The 14,174-nt window shown below is 34.6% G+C and overlaps 1 protein-coding gene across 1 annotated transcript in view; it reads right to left on the bottom strand.

Moving 5' to 3' along the window:
* Nucleotides 1-14,174, bottom strand: part of PRKDC (protein kinase, DNA-activated, catalytic subunit) — a 194,065-nt gene that overhangs the window by 108,223 nt on the left and 71,668 nt on the right. The window contains exons 32-39 of the mRNA XM_036233299.1: nucleotides 12,750-12,973; nucleotides 11,851-12,059; nucleotides 11,284-11,416; nucleotides 10,674-10,832; nucleotides 9,690-9,893; nucleotides 4,243-4,428; nucleotides 3,765-3,869; nucleotides 2,534-2,701 (exon numbers count right to left, since the gene is read on the bottom strand). Of these exons, the coding sequence (XP_036089192.1) occupies nucleotides 2,534-2,701; nucleotides 3,765-3,869; nucleotides 4,243-4,428; nucleotides 9,690-9,893; nucleotides 10,674-10,832; nucleotides 11,284-11,416; nucleotides 11,851-12,059; nucleotides 12,750-12,973 (1,388 nt within the window). The remainder of the gene's footprint in view (nucleotides 1-2,533; nucleotides 2,702-3,764; nucleotides 3,870-4,242; nucleotides 4,429-9,689; nucleotides 9,894-10,673; nucleotides 10,833-11,283; nucleotides 11,417-11,850; nucleotides 12,060-12,749; nucleotides 12,974-14,174) is intronic.

Genomic DNA, 14,174 nt, shown 5'->3' with positions numbered 1-14,174 from the left:
TTTTCCCCTCTAACAACTTTTAGGATCTTCCTTTAACCTCAGGTTCTGAAATTCCATAATTATGTGTCTTAACTGAGGTCATTTTCCTTCACCATTCTAGGTTCTCTGTGGGCTCTTTTATTCTAGTGATGTATGTCTTTTCCACACCATTTTCACTGCACAGCAGATGTCTAGTTGCTCATCTGACATTTTCATCTTTATTCTCCCATTTTCCATCTCAATGTCTTATTTATTCTACTTTCTAGGAGATGTACTAAATTTTACCTCCTGTTCTGTGAAGTTTTATTTTTAAATTTTGCTTTTATATATTTAATTTCTAAGAGCCCTTATTTGTTCTATTTCATAAACACAACACCTTCTCTTTCATCTTTGAAGCTAATCTGTACAGTTTCTTTGATGTGTTCTTATCACCCTTTGTTGTCCCAGTTACTTCTGAATTCTTTTTTCCTGTTGGTATATATCCTTCTTAGGCTGGAAGCTTTTTTCAAATGTTAGGTGATTATACTTACACTTACGGAAATGCATTTACAGTAAAAGAAAGTACTAAAGATATATTTAGAATTCTGTGACAGAATTCTAAACCATTGGGTGACAGATTATTGGGGAACAAGATACTTTGATGGAACCAACATGATGGGGTCACCTCTCATCTCTCTATTGAACACACCATTCAATAGAGAGATAAGGCAGTCACCACCTTAACTGGGCCATAAGACTTGAGGTCACTAACAATGGGATTTTCCTGAAATTCATGACCAAGTTTTAAGCCTCGCTTCCAGTTCAGAGGAAATGCAGAGGATCAAGGGCAAATTAAAGAACACCCTAAGGAAACAATCAGAGAAATAGGACATAACATCCAAGAGCAGCACTCTGGTCTCTTCCAAAAATTCAATGTTATGAGACATGACAAAATGCGATCATTCATTTATCCTGGTTTGAAAAAAAAATGCTAAACATGGGAGTGTCTGGAGAAATGTGAATGTGGACTACATAATACATATTAGAAGAACATTAATTTGCTTAGGTATGGTAATGGTACTGTGGCTTATTCTTAGGACATGCATGCTGAAGTTATCTAGGGATGAAGTGTCATGATGTCTGAAACTAACTTGCAAATGTTTCAGCCAACACACACACGCGCACGCGAGAGCACGTGCACACACATGCAAATATGACAAAATGTTAACTGTTGACTATAAGAGATGGTAATATCAATGCTTGTTGTACTATTCTTTCAATTTTTCTGTATGTTTGGAAAAAAATATGTAAGTAGAATGGGGATGAGAGAATTTGTGTGGATGAGTGGTGTATATAAACTGGCCTTTCCATGTGGCTGCTTGGCTTCCTTTTGGGATGGTGACTGGGTCCCACAAACAAGAGACCCACGAAAGAGAGAAATTCTGGTGGAAGGTGTAAGCCTTTTATAACTAGTCTTGGCAGTCACACAGCATCTCTTCTACTGCATTCTTTTTGTTATGAGGCCAACCAATACAAAATGGAAGGAAAAGCAGATTTTGTTTCTCAATGGAAAGATCAGCCATCTTTGGAAAATATAATCTGCCACACCTCTATACCATATGTTTATCGCTATCCTAGCATTTAGTAAAGAGTTTTAATCATTTTTTTGTTTCTGTTTCTTCCTTGCTTTACTATAAGCGCTTTGAAAACAAAAAGAGTGTCTTTATTATTTTTAAGTATTCAGACATTGGCTCAGGGCTCAGTCCATCATTAGTATGGCAGACCACTACTCACCCTCCAATGGTCACTGTCTAAGTTTTCCTTTACTGGTTGATCTCGAGTTTGAGTATACAGTTGCCCAAAATAACAACATTCACAGCCTTGCTTACAGATGTATGCGGCAAATAGAATATCAGCAGAATTGGTATGTGCAAGGTCTGGATTAAGCCCTTAAAATGAAGAAATGTGTTCTCTATTACAGTTCCCCACCTCTTGTTGGCTAGAAGGGAAAGGAAGATAGCAGGAGCTAGAGCAGATAGAAGCTATGTACGGAGAAAAAGCTAAAGAAAGACTGGCCTCTGCCAACTGTAGAGCTATCCTGTCACCAAACTAGAATTGTATACAAGAGAGAAATAATCTACCACTTTGTTTAAGCCATTGATATTTCAAGGATCTTCAGCTATATATTAATTAATATGGGTGATAATCACTGTATGTTTCTCAAATAACTAGTACTCAAATTTCAGAAACTGAAACATACCAGCAATATTCTATTTCTTAGCTCTTTTTGGTATTATTCTTTAAGATTTACATATTATCCATAAAACATGTCACAATATGTTTATGTATAAAATACTTCACATTTTAAATTAGGGGAAAAAATTAATTCCAAAAGATTTTGATAATCATCTACCTTCACAGATATCCAGCTTTCAAAATGAATTAAACTGAATTCTTAAAGTTAGAACACTTCTGATTCCGAATATTTCATTTCCTTCTCTTCATCAAGAAATATAACAGAAAAAAAAAAAAACCCCTAATGTTTTACTTTTATTCGGTACTACTAAAAACTAACCTTTTTCATGCAGTCCACATAATTATTGTACCGCAGAGTTCCCGGGGGAAATTCTTCAGATTTCATGGGGAAATTAGAAATGATGAGCTTTTCGAGCACATGCTTAAGGTCCTCAAGACTGTCTCCAGTTAGGTTGGTGAAGAATGGAAGAAGAATTACTGCTTGACCCTGTGAAGCAATGCAGACATGAAATTATACTAGTCGTGGCTGGCTTACAGATCTTACAGAATAAGATAAATTACTGTTTCTAAAGACTTTACAAATAAAGCACTGTGTAGATTTAAAATACTTACTAGAACATCAAAAACCAACCTTAATGCAATGCTGTATCATGGCTTCTACTCTAGAGGGTAAGTGGGCCAACTGCGGGCCAACACACACGCGCACACACACACACACACACACACACACACACACACACGTATGATTCTGTATGCTATTTCTCCTAAAAATATAGACTCTAGTAGAAATATACTGTGTTGAGTGAAAAGAATATTTTAAATAACCTATGGGGTAATTAACAAATATTCCTTGTAGAACTAACTCAGAACTTCACACTGAGCTTAAAAGAAACTAGGTGTTGTTTCCTTGTGTGGTAGGTAAGTTTCCAGACTCCCTCATACTGAGAGGTGAGAAACTTGACTAATCACATAGAATGGAACATTGCAAAGAAAATCCTCATGTTTCAGTAAAGAGAACAGTTTTCAATAAGACCACATTTTATTAGAGTGTAAAATCTAATTATTAAAGGACTTTAAAGTTAAAATGTTTATTATGTTCTTGACCTAAAAATTACAAGATATTTTATATTACTTATTAATACAAAAATTAAGTTAAAATGCTGTCATTCATTAATACAGTATTCTCAAGAAAGCGAATTTAAATCACTGATATACAAAGACAAATATTAATACTTCTAAATATAGTTACTTCATGTAATTATACTTATCTTTTGGAGAGAAATACTAAAGTATGTGAAGATCAGATAACATGATACCAAGGGTATCCTTCAAAGCCATGGCCTGGAGTAACTATACATTTGAAACAAACATGTCCACAGACAGATAGCTATGAGGTTGGATAACAGGTACATGGGAGTTTACAGTACTAGTCTCTCTGCTTTTGAACGTTTAAAATTTGCCACTATAGAAAACAGAAAACATCACAAATGTGCTAAATTAGGAAAGTAAGGAAGAATATAATGGGGAAAAAATATGTTTTTAATACTTACCTTTAAATGTAGACCCAATTTCGAATCAGCAAGTAGAGTAGTGTATGTTGTAAAGACACCAGGGAACGCACTGTGATTTACATTAAAAGATATGGATGAATCAATCTAAAGGAGAGAAAATAAAAATATGATCCATTTCTATATTATGCCTCTAATTTCCTTTACCACACAGTTTTCAAAGTTTTAAATTTCTGAAATAACTTACACATTTTTTCTTGCGCTTCAACAATATTTCAACAATTCTTGTTCTAAAATATTTTAAAACTATCTGATAAGACAATGAAAGTAAAGGTATATTAAAAAATAAAGTATAAAAAAGTGATAATAAAGTAAAATAACAGAAAAAGTCTAAAATGTAAGATAAGCAGCAATTGTCCAGTCAAAATATTTTTTATTTATCAAACCTCCACTAAAATTTTAAAGATACAAGTTACAGAGGATAAAATAACAATTGTATTTTTTAAGGTCTCTGAAATACCTGCAAAATTTTTGCCAATAAGGTCAGCACCGCCATTTTACTTTCAGGAGCAGAATCTTTGGCCCACCACAAATCACACTTCCTCCAGTTTTGCAAAATTGTAGTTGCAAGTTGAGGTCCTTGGTGTTTCTGACTGGCCCGATTCCTGAAGCTCTGATCTAACATACCATTCAAAACGGTGCTCACCTGAAACAATTGTGTGGTAATGGAGGAAAAAGTCATAATATCAAGACACATATATAACAAAATTTACTTTCATTTCAAAGCTATTCTTGGAAAATGAAGCTGTTGTTTCTATAATAACCATTAACTTCGTAACTCCTCAAACTGAGAAGAGTACTTTAACATGCAAACTTTTCCATAAAAACATAAGGTATTCTCCTTTACGAAACCATGCTCATATTGCTATTTCTTGTTTTCCTAGTTGGAGGCAGTCTTGCTGAGAAAGAATTAGCTTTCTTCTATCATCATCACCATGTGTGTATGTGCAGATGTACACACCTGCATATTCACACACCTGCACATTCAGAGACATGGATATACACATAGGCTTGCATACACGTTTCCTGTCGCACCACCTTTCAATAATGTTTTCTACTTTGTTAGATTACTATTTAATATTCCTATCATTATGACAATGTAAACATTTTTCACAATTAATCCAAACTGTAAACTACCGAAACTTTTCCTTTCTTGCACATTTTGATCTCCCTGAAGTCAACACTGTCTGCTTCCTTTGCTGTTTTCAATGTGCCCACTTTTATTCATCAAATTCTCCCAAATTAATAAAATTTCAAGACATCCAAACATATCAAGAAATCTATTGACTCCATCTCTGTGACAATGTAGTGCCCACTCTGGAATGTTGGTGACCTCTGCGTTCTGGGTCTTACTTTAACACCTCCAGGAGACTCATTCACTTCTCTTGAGTTCAAGTCAACAACTTCCCAGATCCAACATCATCCTCTTTCTCAACTGACTGCCTTATTTCAGTGAAGTTTTTTCTTCTGGTGCTTTCTGGTAAGAACTACACCAGAAATACATTCCTTTGAGATCTGGCACATTTAAAAATAATTTCCATCGACTCTCACATGTAAATGATAATCTGGCTGGATTTAGAACTCCAGATTAGAAATCCTTCCTGATTTGTGAAGAAAATCTACCTCATAGATTTATAGCATCCAATGCTATAAACACAAAAATGATCCAATTTCTTGATAGTTTCCTTTTTTTTTTCCATTTAGGAAAAAATAAATTCAGCTGACAGTGTTAATTTAATTTTACATAAACACACTCTTCCAGGCTGAAGCAAATCTGACTGGTTTTCAATATGCAAAAAAAAAACAAAAACAAACTGTTCTTGGAGTTATTTCTAAATAGAACTCATCTTTAATCCTAATGTAACAAAAATGTAAACATAAATCTTATTCATTAAATGAATCTTCAGCTAACGATTGTTCAAGAATGATGTTAATATCACGTATAGGATTGATATGTTTTTTAGGATTTGACATTTTCAGAGACTGAGAAATATTATATTAAATGGAAATACCACTACTAAAAACAGAATGCTATAAATAGAATGATGTCATTTGTTTCCAAAGGCTATCAACATACTTGAGTGATGTGAAAATAATAAAAGCGAGATACTTTGTGGCAAACTCTGGGGGTAAGGTCAGGACTGTAATACACGAGTAATCTTGGAACAAACGCTGCAGACACAAGCACCACAGCGTGAGTATTTTCGGGCAAACAGGAAATGGGTTAATGTAATCAGGACTTCTATAGAAACTTTCCATAATTTTTTCTAATAGTGAATCCCCGGAGTTCTGATTTCTCAAGAAAAATGCTCCACGTGGAGCTGTTTTCATACACTATATCGGACACTCAATGGCCCTCTTCCATCTGGAAGTACAAGTCCTTCATTTCTGGGAAATTTTCTTCAGATGTGTTATCCATGAAGGCCTGTCTTCCATCTGGGGTGGAGGCCTTAGTACTGGAACTTGTACATTGATCCCAAATTTCCTTATCTTTCTCTCCTATTTCCTATTTTGTCTTCTTTCTTCTATTCTGTGTAAGAGTTCCTAAATTTTAACTTGCCCAATTCATATTTTATTTCTGATGCTTATGCTTAATTTCCAAGAATTCTTTTTTGTTCCCTGATGTACTTTTTCAGTAGCAATGGATATAGCATCTTCTTTAATCTTTCTAAAGTTTTTCTTTTCATATTTCCATTTCAAGTAGCTTTTTTCCTTCCAGTCAGTTTTAAAAATCCTTTTTTCAGGTGCTTTGTACTCTTTGCTGTTGGTACATATTAAGAAACTGACTACAATCACTGTGTTAGTGAGCAGGGCTCACTGGCCATGATGATTGCTGTGAACTGATATAGCTGGGCAGTGATGACACTATATTTATTTTCTCTTGGGCTTGTTAAAATAGTCCAATACCCTGCCTAAGAGAATATACCTAGCTGACCATATTCTGGAAGTCAAACTGAGGCTAAGCTTTAAAGATCAGAATTTAGGGAGGCTTTCATTTAACTTCCTTGTATTTAAGAGGGTATTCTTACACCACAGAAATACAAAGAATCATAAGAGACTAGTGTGAACAATTATATACCAACAAATTGGCCAATTTAGAAGAAATGTATAAATACCTAGAAGTATACAAACTTCCAAGACTGAATCAGAAAGGAATAGATAATCTGAATAGACCAATTACTAGTAAGGAGATGAGACTGAATCAGTAATCAAAAACCTCCCAAACAAAAGTCCAGGGCCAGATTGCTTCATGGGTAAATTCTACCAAAAATTTATAAAAGAACTGATACCGATTCTTCTCAATCTCTTCCAAAAAATAGAAGGGAAGGAAACACTTTCAAGGTAATTTTACGAGGCCAGCATTACCTCAAAACCAAAACCAGACAAGGAAAATACAAAAAAAGTCACTTATAGGAAAATATCCCCAATAAACATAGATGTAAATACCCTCAACAAAATATTAGCAAACCAAATACAACAATACATTAAAGAGTTCATATACCATAATCAAATGTGTTTTATTTCAGGGATACAAGGATGGTCCAATAAATGTAAATCAATGATGTGACACATCACATTATTAAAATTAAGAATAAAAACCATATAATCATCAATAAATGTAGGAAAGCACTTGATAAAAATTAACATCTATTCATGATAAGAACTCTGAACAAACAGGTGTAGAAGGAACAAATCTCAACATAATGAAACCATATATGACAAGCCTGCAACTAACGCATTCAGCAATGAAAATCTCAGTGCTTCCTCTATAATCAGGAACAGGACAAGAATACCCACTTCCATCACTTTTATTCAACATGGTACTGGAAATCCCAGCCAGAGCAATTAGGCAATAATCAACTTGAAATGTATTAGACTTGAATGTCAGACGTGTGAAGCTATGAAACTCCTAGAAGAAAACTTAAGGGGTAGGCTCCTTGACATTGGTCTTGGCAATAAGTTTTTGGATTTCACATCAAAAGCAATGGCAACAAAACAAAAATAAATAAGTGGGCCTATAACAAACTATAAAAGCTTCTACATAGAAAAATATCAACCAAATGAAGAGATAAGCTACAGAATGGGAGAAAATATTTGCAAATCATATCTGATAAGGGGTTAATATTCAAAAATAGATAAAGAACCCATACAAACCAACAGTAAAAAAAAAAAAAAATCTAATTAAAAAACAGGCAGAGGAACTGAATAGACATTTTTCTAAAGACTCGAAGATGACCAATAGGTACATGAAAAGGTATTCAACATCATCAATCATCAGGGAAATGCAAATCGAAACCACAATGAGATATCACCTCACACCTGTTAAAATTATTATTAAAGAGACAAGAAATAATAACATAAATTTAATGATAAAAATTTAAATATTTCTATATAGAAGAAACACTCCAAGACTGCTATCCTTAATATATAAAAATGTCTTACAAATTAAGAATGCACAACAGAAAAATGGGAAAAATATAAAAATACAGCTTACATCAAAAATGCTTTGATTATTTAAAAAAATTAGTGGGAGACACAATCAGTAGAGTTAAAGAACTGACATTAAACTTGAGATAAAAGTACAAACTAGAATTCTCAGTAGTGAAATAATAAAATGATTTTGTTATGGTGCAAAGTATCCCAAACTTTACTACATTGCTTAAAGAGGTACTTGTATTACATACTGAATGTGATTCTAATCTTCACTCAAGTTCTTTAAAATATATAAATACGTATATATGTGCACACACACACACACACACACACACATCCTTACACTCAACTGGGCCTAGGGTCTCCAGTCGAGAGATGTTTATTCTGTCCAAAGAATCAGCCACGTCCAGGCTCAGGTGGGGAAGGATCAGTCCCCTGACTGCAGGGAATGGCTAATCTTGAACCAGTCTTCCTCCATACCTTGCTCTCTCTGTACTCCAGAAACCCAGGGTTTCTACTGCCTGACCCCTTTCTGAGTTCTGCAGCACAAACTGGCTGCCCATGTTCCTGCTGTTATGGTCATACTGCAGCTGTCTTGGACTCTGAAGTCTGTTATCACTTGTCCTTTTGCCTTCCAGCTTCCAAAGTGCTATCACTCTTTTGTGTGTGTGTATGCCTTTTAAGACTGTGTTTTAAAAAACTGTTTTGGTCATTTTAGAGGGATCTGAGGAGGTGGAGGGAGGTAAATGCATATGGTTTTTGTCCATTATCTTTACTAGACATATGAATAGTTTAAAAGCTCAAATTACTGTATTTCCTGAGTGCTATGGGTCTACTAAAAAATACAAATTCCTAGCACAATCTACCAGAAAACATTCTCCTACGACAGACAACAAGCACTGTTTGGAATAAATGCTTAACTCAGTAAAAAATTATGCACGTTTCCCTTAAAATGGTCATTCCAACAGTTTGTAACGGTTTTTGATTATCTACAGATCAGGTTAAATTTCAAAATTTTATAAGTTTAGCAAACCAAAATCAACTTTATGTTAAATATTGGTCTCCAAAGGTTCAGTGTGAGGGGGAAAAGTAGGCTATACCAGGAACATGCAGGAAATAATTCCTGAATGTTTAGGACCAGCTTGTGGCTGGTGGAGAAGCAAAGGCAGGCTTGGGCCTCAGGAAAGGTTTATGAGTTCTAATGCCAAGTCTTGACAAAAGTCAATATCCTACATGGCAATAGGCCTAGAGATTTTGAGGGAGTGAGAGATTAGAATAAATAATCAATGTTTTAACATCCATTATTAAGTATTCATAAAGGCTGTGTTTTGTTTCCTTTGATTTTGTTTTTAAACACTGGCAAGAGCTTTAAACCTTCCGGGAAGAGATCTTGTTTTGTTTTAATGATATATTTCAAAAAAATATAGGCATCATATTAGAAAATATACTTTACATAAAGTACAATTTCATTACCATTTTGGGATTATCCACAGATGATTTCATGAGCTCCAATACAGCAAGATCTATATTTTTCAGTAATTCAGTGTTGATTATTTCTGAGAACAAGCAATAAAAATACTCTCCATGACAGAATTTGACAATGTTTCTCTGGCACTCTCCTGAGGATGGCATGGACAACACTGCTGTGTCCAGAAGAAGACTCACAAGGCATTCACACTGAGAAGAAGGAAGAAAAGTATGTGCAATAACAGAATTACAAATATTAAATGTGACAGAAAGACTCCTTGGGTAGCTATAAACTTTGAAAGTGGAAAAACACAGGAAGGTCTAAAGAGAGCCTAATGGGTTCAAGTTTGAATTGTATATATTTCAAAGAGCCTCCATTTTCTATGTTTCATTTTGGGAAAGAAATCTTCCCTGACTCCCATTTCTCCCCAACTTCCAGAAATATTGTTGCTGCTTTGAGGGGAGAGTCTAGTAAGGGTGAGTATTTTTAGACAACTTAAGTATGTAATTTGTTTACATTACGTTGACAAAGGGGTAAAGAGGTTTCTGCTACTGGAGAAAAGATGGGCAGAATGGGGTGAACATAATGAACTGTTTGGCAGGTGTCAACAATAGCAAAAACTGTTTGAAGCCAGCCCTACACAGATCAAACAAACAATGAAGACATTTTTTTGTGGTGCTTCTGAATTATCTTCCAGGGGCTCTCCCTAATCAGCTATCTGAAGAATCACCAAGGACAGGGAAAGAACTGGTCACTGTGTCAACACAGACCAGCTGTTCTCTGTCCAAACTCCTTTTGAAAACAAAGAGAGAGAGACAAAACCTCAATTTAAGAGAATACTGTTCTCTTTTATTAAAAGAAAAACAAAAGAGGTTTTTTGTAAATCAGTTAAGAATTTACCCAACTAATTCCTATTTTTAAAGACACAATGCATGTGAGTTATATATTTACATCATTAGGATAGCATAGCATGTAGCTGTTTTTCCTACCAGTCCTCCAAAAGCAAAAGCCAACTCCAGCAGTCCACTGGCCAATCGCTTACAACTAGGGTCTAGTGAAGAAAGGCACTGTTGTTCACGTCCAGGTGCAATGCTTTTATAAACCAGGGAAAGAAGTTTTGTACCAATAGAATGATGCTGATCTGCAGACTAAAATAAAGTCAACACTGAAATATCCAGCAATAAGATATTTTATTTAAAAAAAATTCACAGCTTTCATTAATTAAAAAATTTATGTTAGCTAATAGTGACAACTGTTTTCTAATTGTCAGGAAAATATTCACTGGACTTTGGTTTCTACGTTGTATTTTTTCTTTTATGTCACCTAACCACAAAGACATAAAAGCAGTTAGTCTCTAAGTTCTTCGGGAGGCTGCTAGAAATATTCAAATGTCCTTTATATCATTTTCATTTTATAAGTTTTTAAATTTACTTTCTCATTTATATTCCTGGTAACACCTACATGTCTGGATCAAGTATTTCTGTAATTTCCACTTCAGCATGCTCTGTACATAAAGGATGTTAAAAAAGAATACAAATAAATAGACTAATTACCATAATGAAGCTAAGAGAAATATAAAAACAAACTGGCTGTGGTTACCTGAGATGGTAATATAACATGCAAAAAACCAGCTTTATGTAGTTGTTTACAAGCAGACACAATAGAAGCCAGCTTGGCCCTATCCACATAAGCATCAGGGCCATAAAGATCAACAACAGAGAGCTCCTCAATGCTGGCCATGTGGAAAAAGCAAAAAGAAAATTAGATGAGAACTGATTTCATTAAATTATCAGGATATACTGGAGGGAAAAAAGTGCATGTTCTATTATAATTGTATTTACTAACTACCTGGTACTCAAATTTATGACATAGCCCTGGAAAGCAGATACAGGCTAACACCAAACAAGGGGCCCATGCACTGATCCAGCCATGGAGATCAATACGGGCTAAACCACGTCCAAGGCGTGCATTCTCTAAGGTGCAAGGAAGGCATTTGCTAAATAGATGATTTTCAAACAACTAATGAGATCCTCTGCACTAAACACCCCATTGATGAGATCCTTTACTTTAAGAAATAGGGCTACAGCAGCAACACACACTGCCAGAGCATGTTGCAACCTTAAATTCCACCACAACACTGACCCAGAGTATGATCCAAATACCCACCTCTGTGCTGTTATTTTTTCCTTGAGGTGCATCTCTAGAATGTCTTTGTATGGGGACTTCTTTAGGGCTTTCATCAGGTTCACACAAACATTGGGAAGCTGATCCATAACAAGGACATCACCGATATTGAAACCTATGCTTGAGGGTTCACATAGGGTTTTCACCAAGAGTTTTATAAGGTTTGTGTTACATAAATACTTCCCAAGAAGCTGTAAAAGATGGATTTGCATAAAAACATATCTATTGGTCAGGATTTAGATTTTCACTTGAGCGTAAAGTCCATGAAGCTGAAAATTTTTGCCTGGCTAGGGGAAGGATTGGTAAACTTTCTCTGTAAAAGGTCAGACAATAAATGTTTTTGGCTTTGTGGGCCATATGGTCTCCACAGCAACTACTTAAATAACTGCTATTATAGTGTGAAAGTGGCCATGGACAACATGTGAACAAACGAATCTGGATGTGTTCCAATAACCTTCTTTACAACAGCAGGCAGCAGGTGGAATCTGGCCTATGGACAGTTTTCCAGGCCCTGATGTGTTAGGGCAATGCTACACCCACAGGACAGGGCCGGTCATACAGTAGTACATAGTATATGTTAACTGGATGGGTTGACTTAAGTGTGTTTATATAATATTTACAAATATTTGCTAATGCATGTTTCCTAAGGCAGATGCTTGGTCATAGTATAAAATGAAATATCCAATAAAAATTTAGAAAAACTATTTTGTATTTTATTCACATAAGCATCTGAAATACACACAAAGTTTTATTATACAGGTTACTACTACAGCAATGGAAAGTTCTAAGAAAACCAAAACTATTTTTAATAGGTACTTTATATGGATTTTCCCAGTGTTAAGTACTGACCTCACATTCATAGAGCAGCAAAGTGAACCTACCTTCCAGCCTTCTGGGTAGATATTCAGCAGTGTTGTGGTAAATTCCATTATCCGAACGACAACTGTGCATTTGCTGTAATTATATCTTTCTCTCTCTTGTGGGCTGGGTCTGTTACCTATTGCCCCAGTGCCAAAGCACTTGTCTATGGCCATAATATCATAAATAGCAATGCGTTCTAAAAAGAAAGCTACTGCTTTCCAAAGTGAAGACTGTGTTTCATTACCTAGAGAAAAATTACATTAAAATATTAACGTATACTTCCTTCTAACTCCACAAAGGTTACTGTAAAATTCCTTCAATATACTTTTAGTTAAAATTCAAAATTTTTCAGAAAAAAAGTTCAATAAAAGCTGAATAAAATGGAAGCCATTTCTTCTTATTTCAAAATTTCAGAATTGATACCACTCAAATAGACTTCAACTTTAAACTCGTACAATAAGAACAGATCTATGGAAAGTCAGGTCTTGCTTCTCAAATATTACTGTAGGAATATAAATTAATATAATCTTTTCAAAGAGCAACTTGATAAATCTTATCAAATGCTTTTAAAAATGTGTATGCCAATTTCTATAAAATGTTAAAAAGCTCATGTACTTTGAACCAGCACTGAAATTCTGACTAAGTAAGATAATGGCAGAATTGCAAAGCTGTGTTTGTAAGGATGCTCATTTTAGCATTATTCTTGATGATGAAATAATAGAAACAACTTAAATGTCCTTCAAAAGGGCCATAGAGAGACCAGTTATGACAGTCTTCAAACAGGTGTCTATAGCACGGGTCATTTTATGGAATCAATTTCAGATTAACTTCCAAATAAACATTTTCATAAAGCTCAACTATATGGAAACATGACTGTGCTGGTGCTCCTTTCTCATCTTCACCTCTTTCATGATTATCCTTCTCCTGCTTAACAAAAGAAAGATAGATACACCACTTCCTCTCCTCCCTTTTACTGTAGTTTATTATTATCTCAAGGTATAAAGACCTTTGAAGCCCCAAAGCAATAATTTAAAATAGCAACATATATGTTGAAAGAGTAAAGGTAATGACTGAATAAGAAATCTTTTCATAAGTCTGATGGTTTCCAATTCTTTGTTTTCATAAAATCTAAGAAAAGCTAATCAAACTGTCAACTGGCAGACCATTAAGAATAATTTTTGATAACACGTGCAAAAAACTGAGAGAAAATATATTAAGGATTCTCAAACACCATATTTCCTTAAATGTAATAGACCATAAGCTGTATGATGCATTCTAAGCACAAATATGTTAAATGTGGGAAAATGTACATTTTAGAATTATTCATATATGGCACTTGTTTATGTGAAAAAGGATTTTAAGTACTAAAATCTAAATAAAAAAATAGGATTCTAACCACATAATTTTACTTTTCATGTGTAATATAAAAATGTTTGTTGTATTTA

The sequence above is a fragment of the Rousettus aegyptiacus genome, unplaced genomic scaffold (genome assembly GCF_014176215.1).
Source record: "Rousettus aegyptiacus isolate mRouAeg1 unplaced genomic scaffold, mRouAeg1.p scaffold_m13_p_15, whole genome shotgun sequence".
NCBI lineage: Eukaryota > Metazoa > Chordata > Mammalia > Chiroptera > Pteropodidae > Rousettus > Rousettus aegyptiacus.
This window is presented reverse-complemented; position numbering and strand designations above follow the sequence as displayed.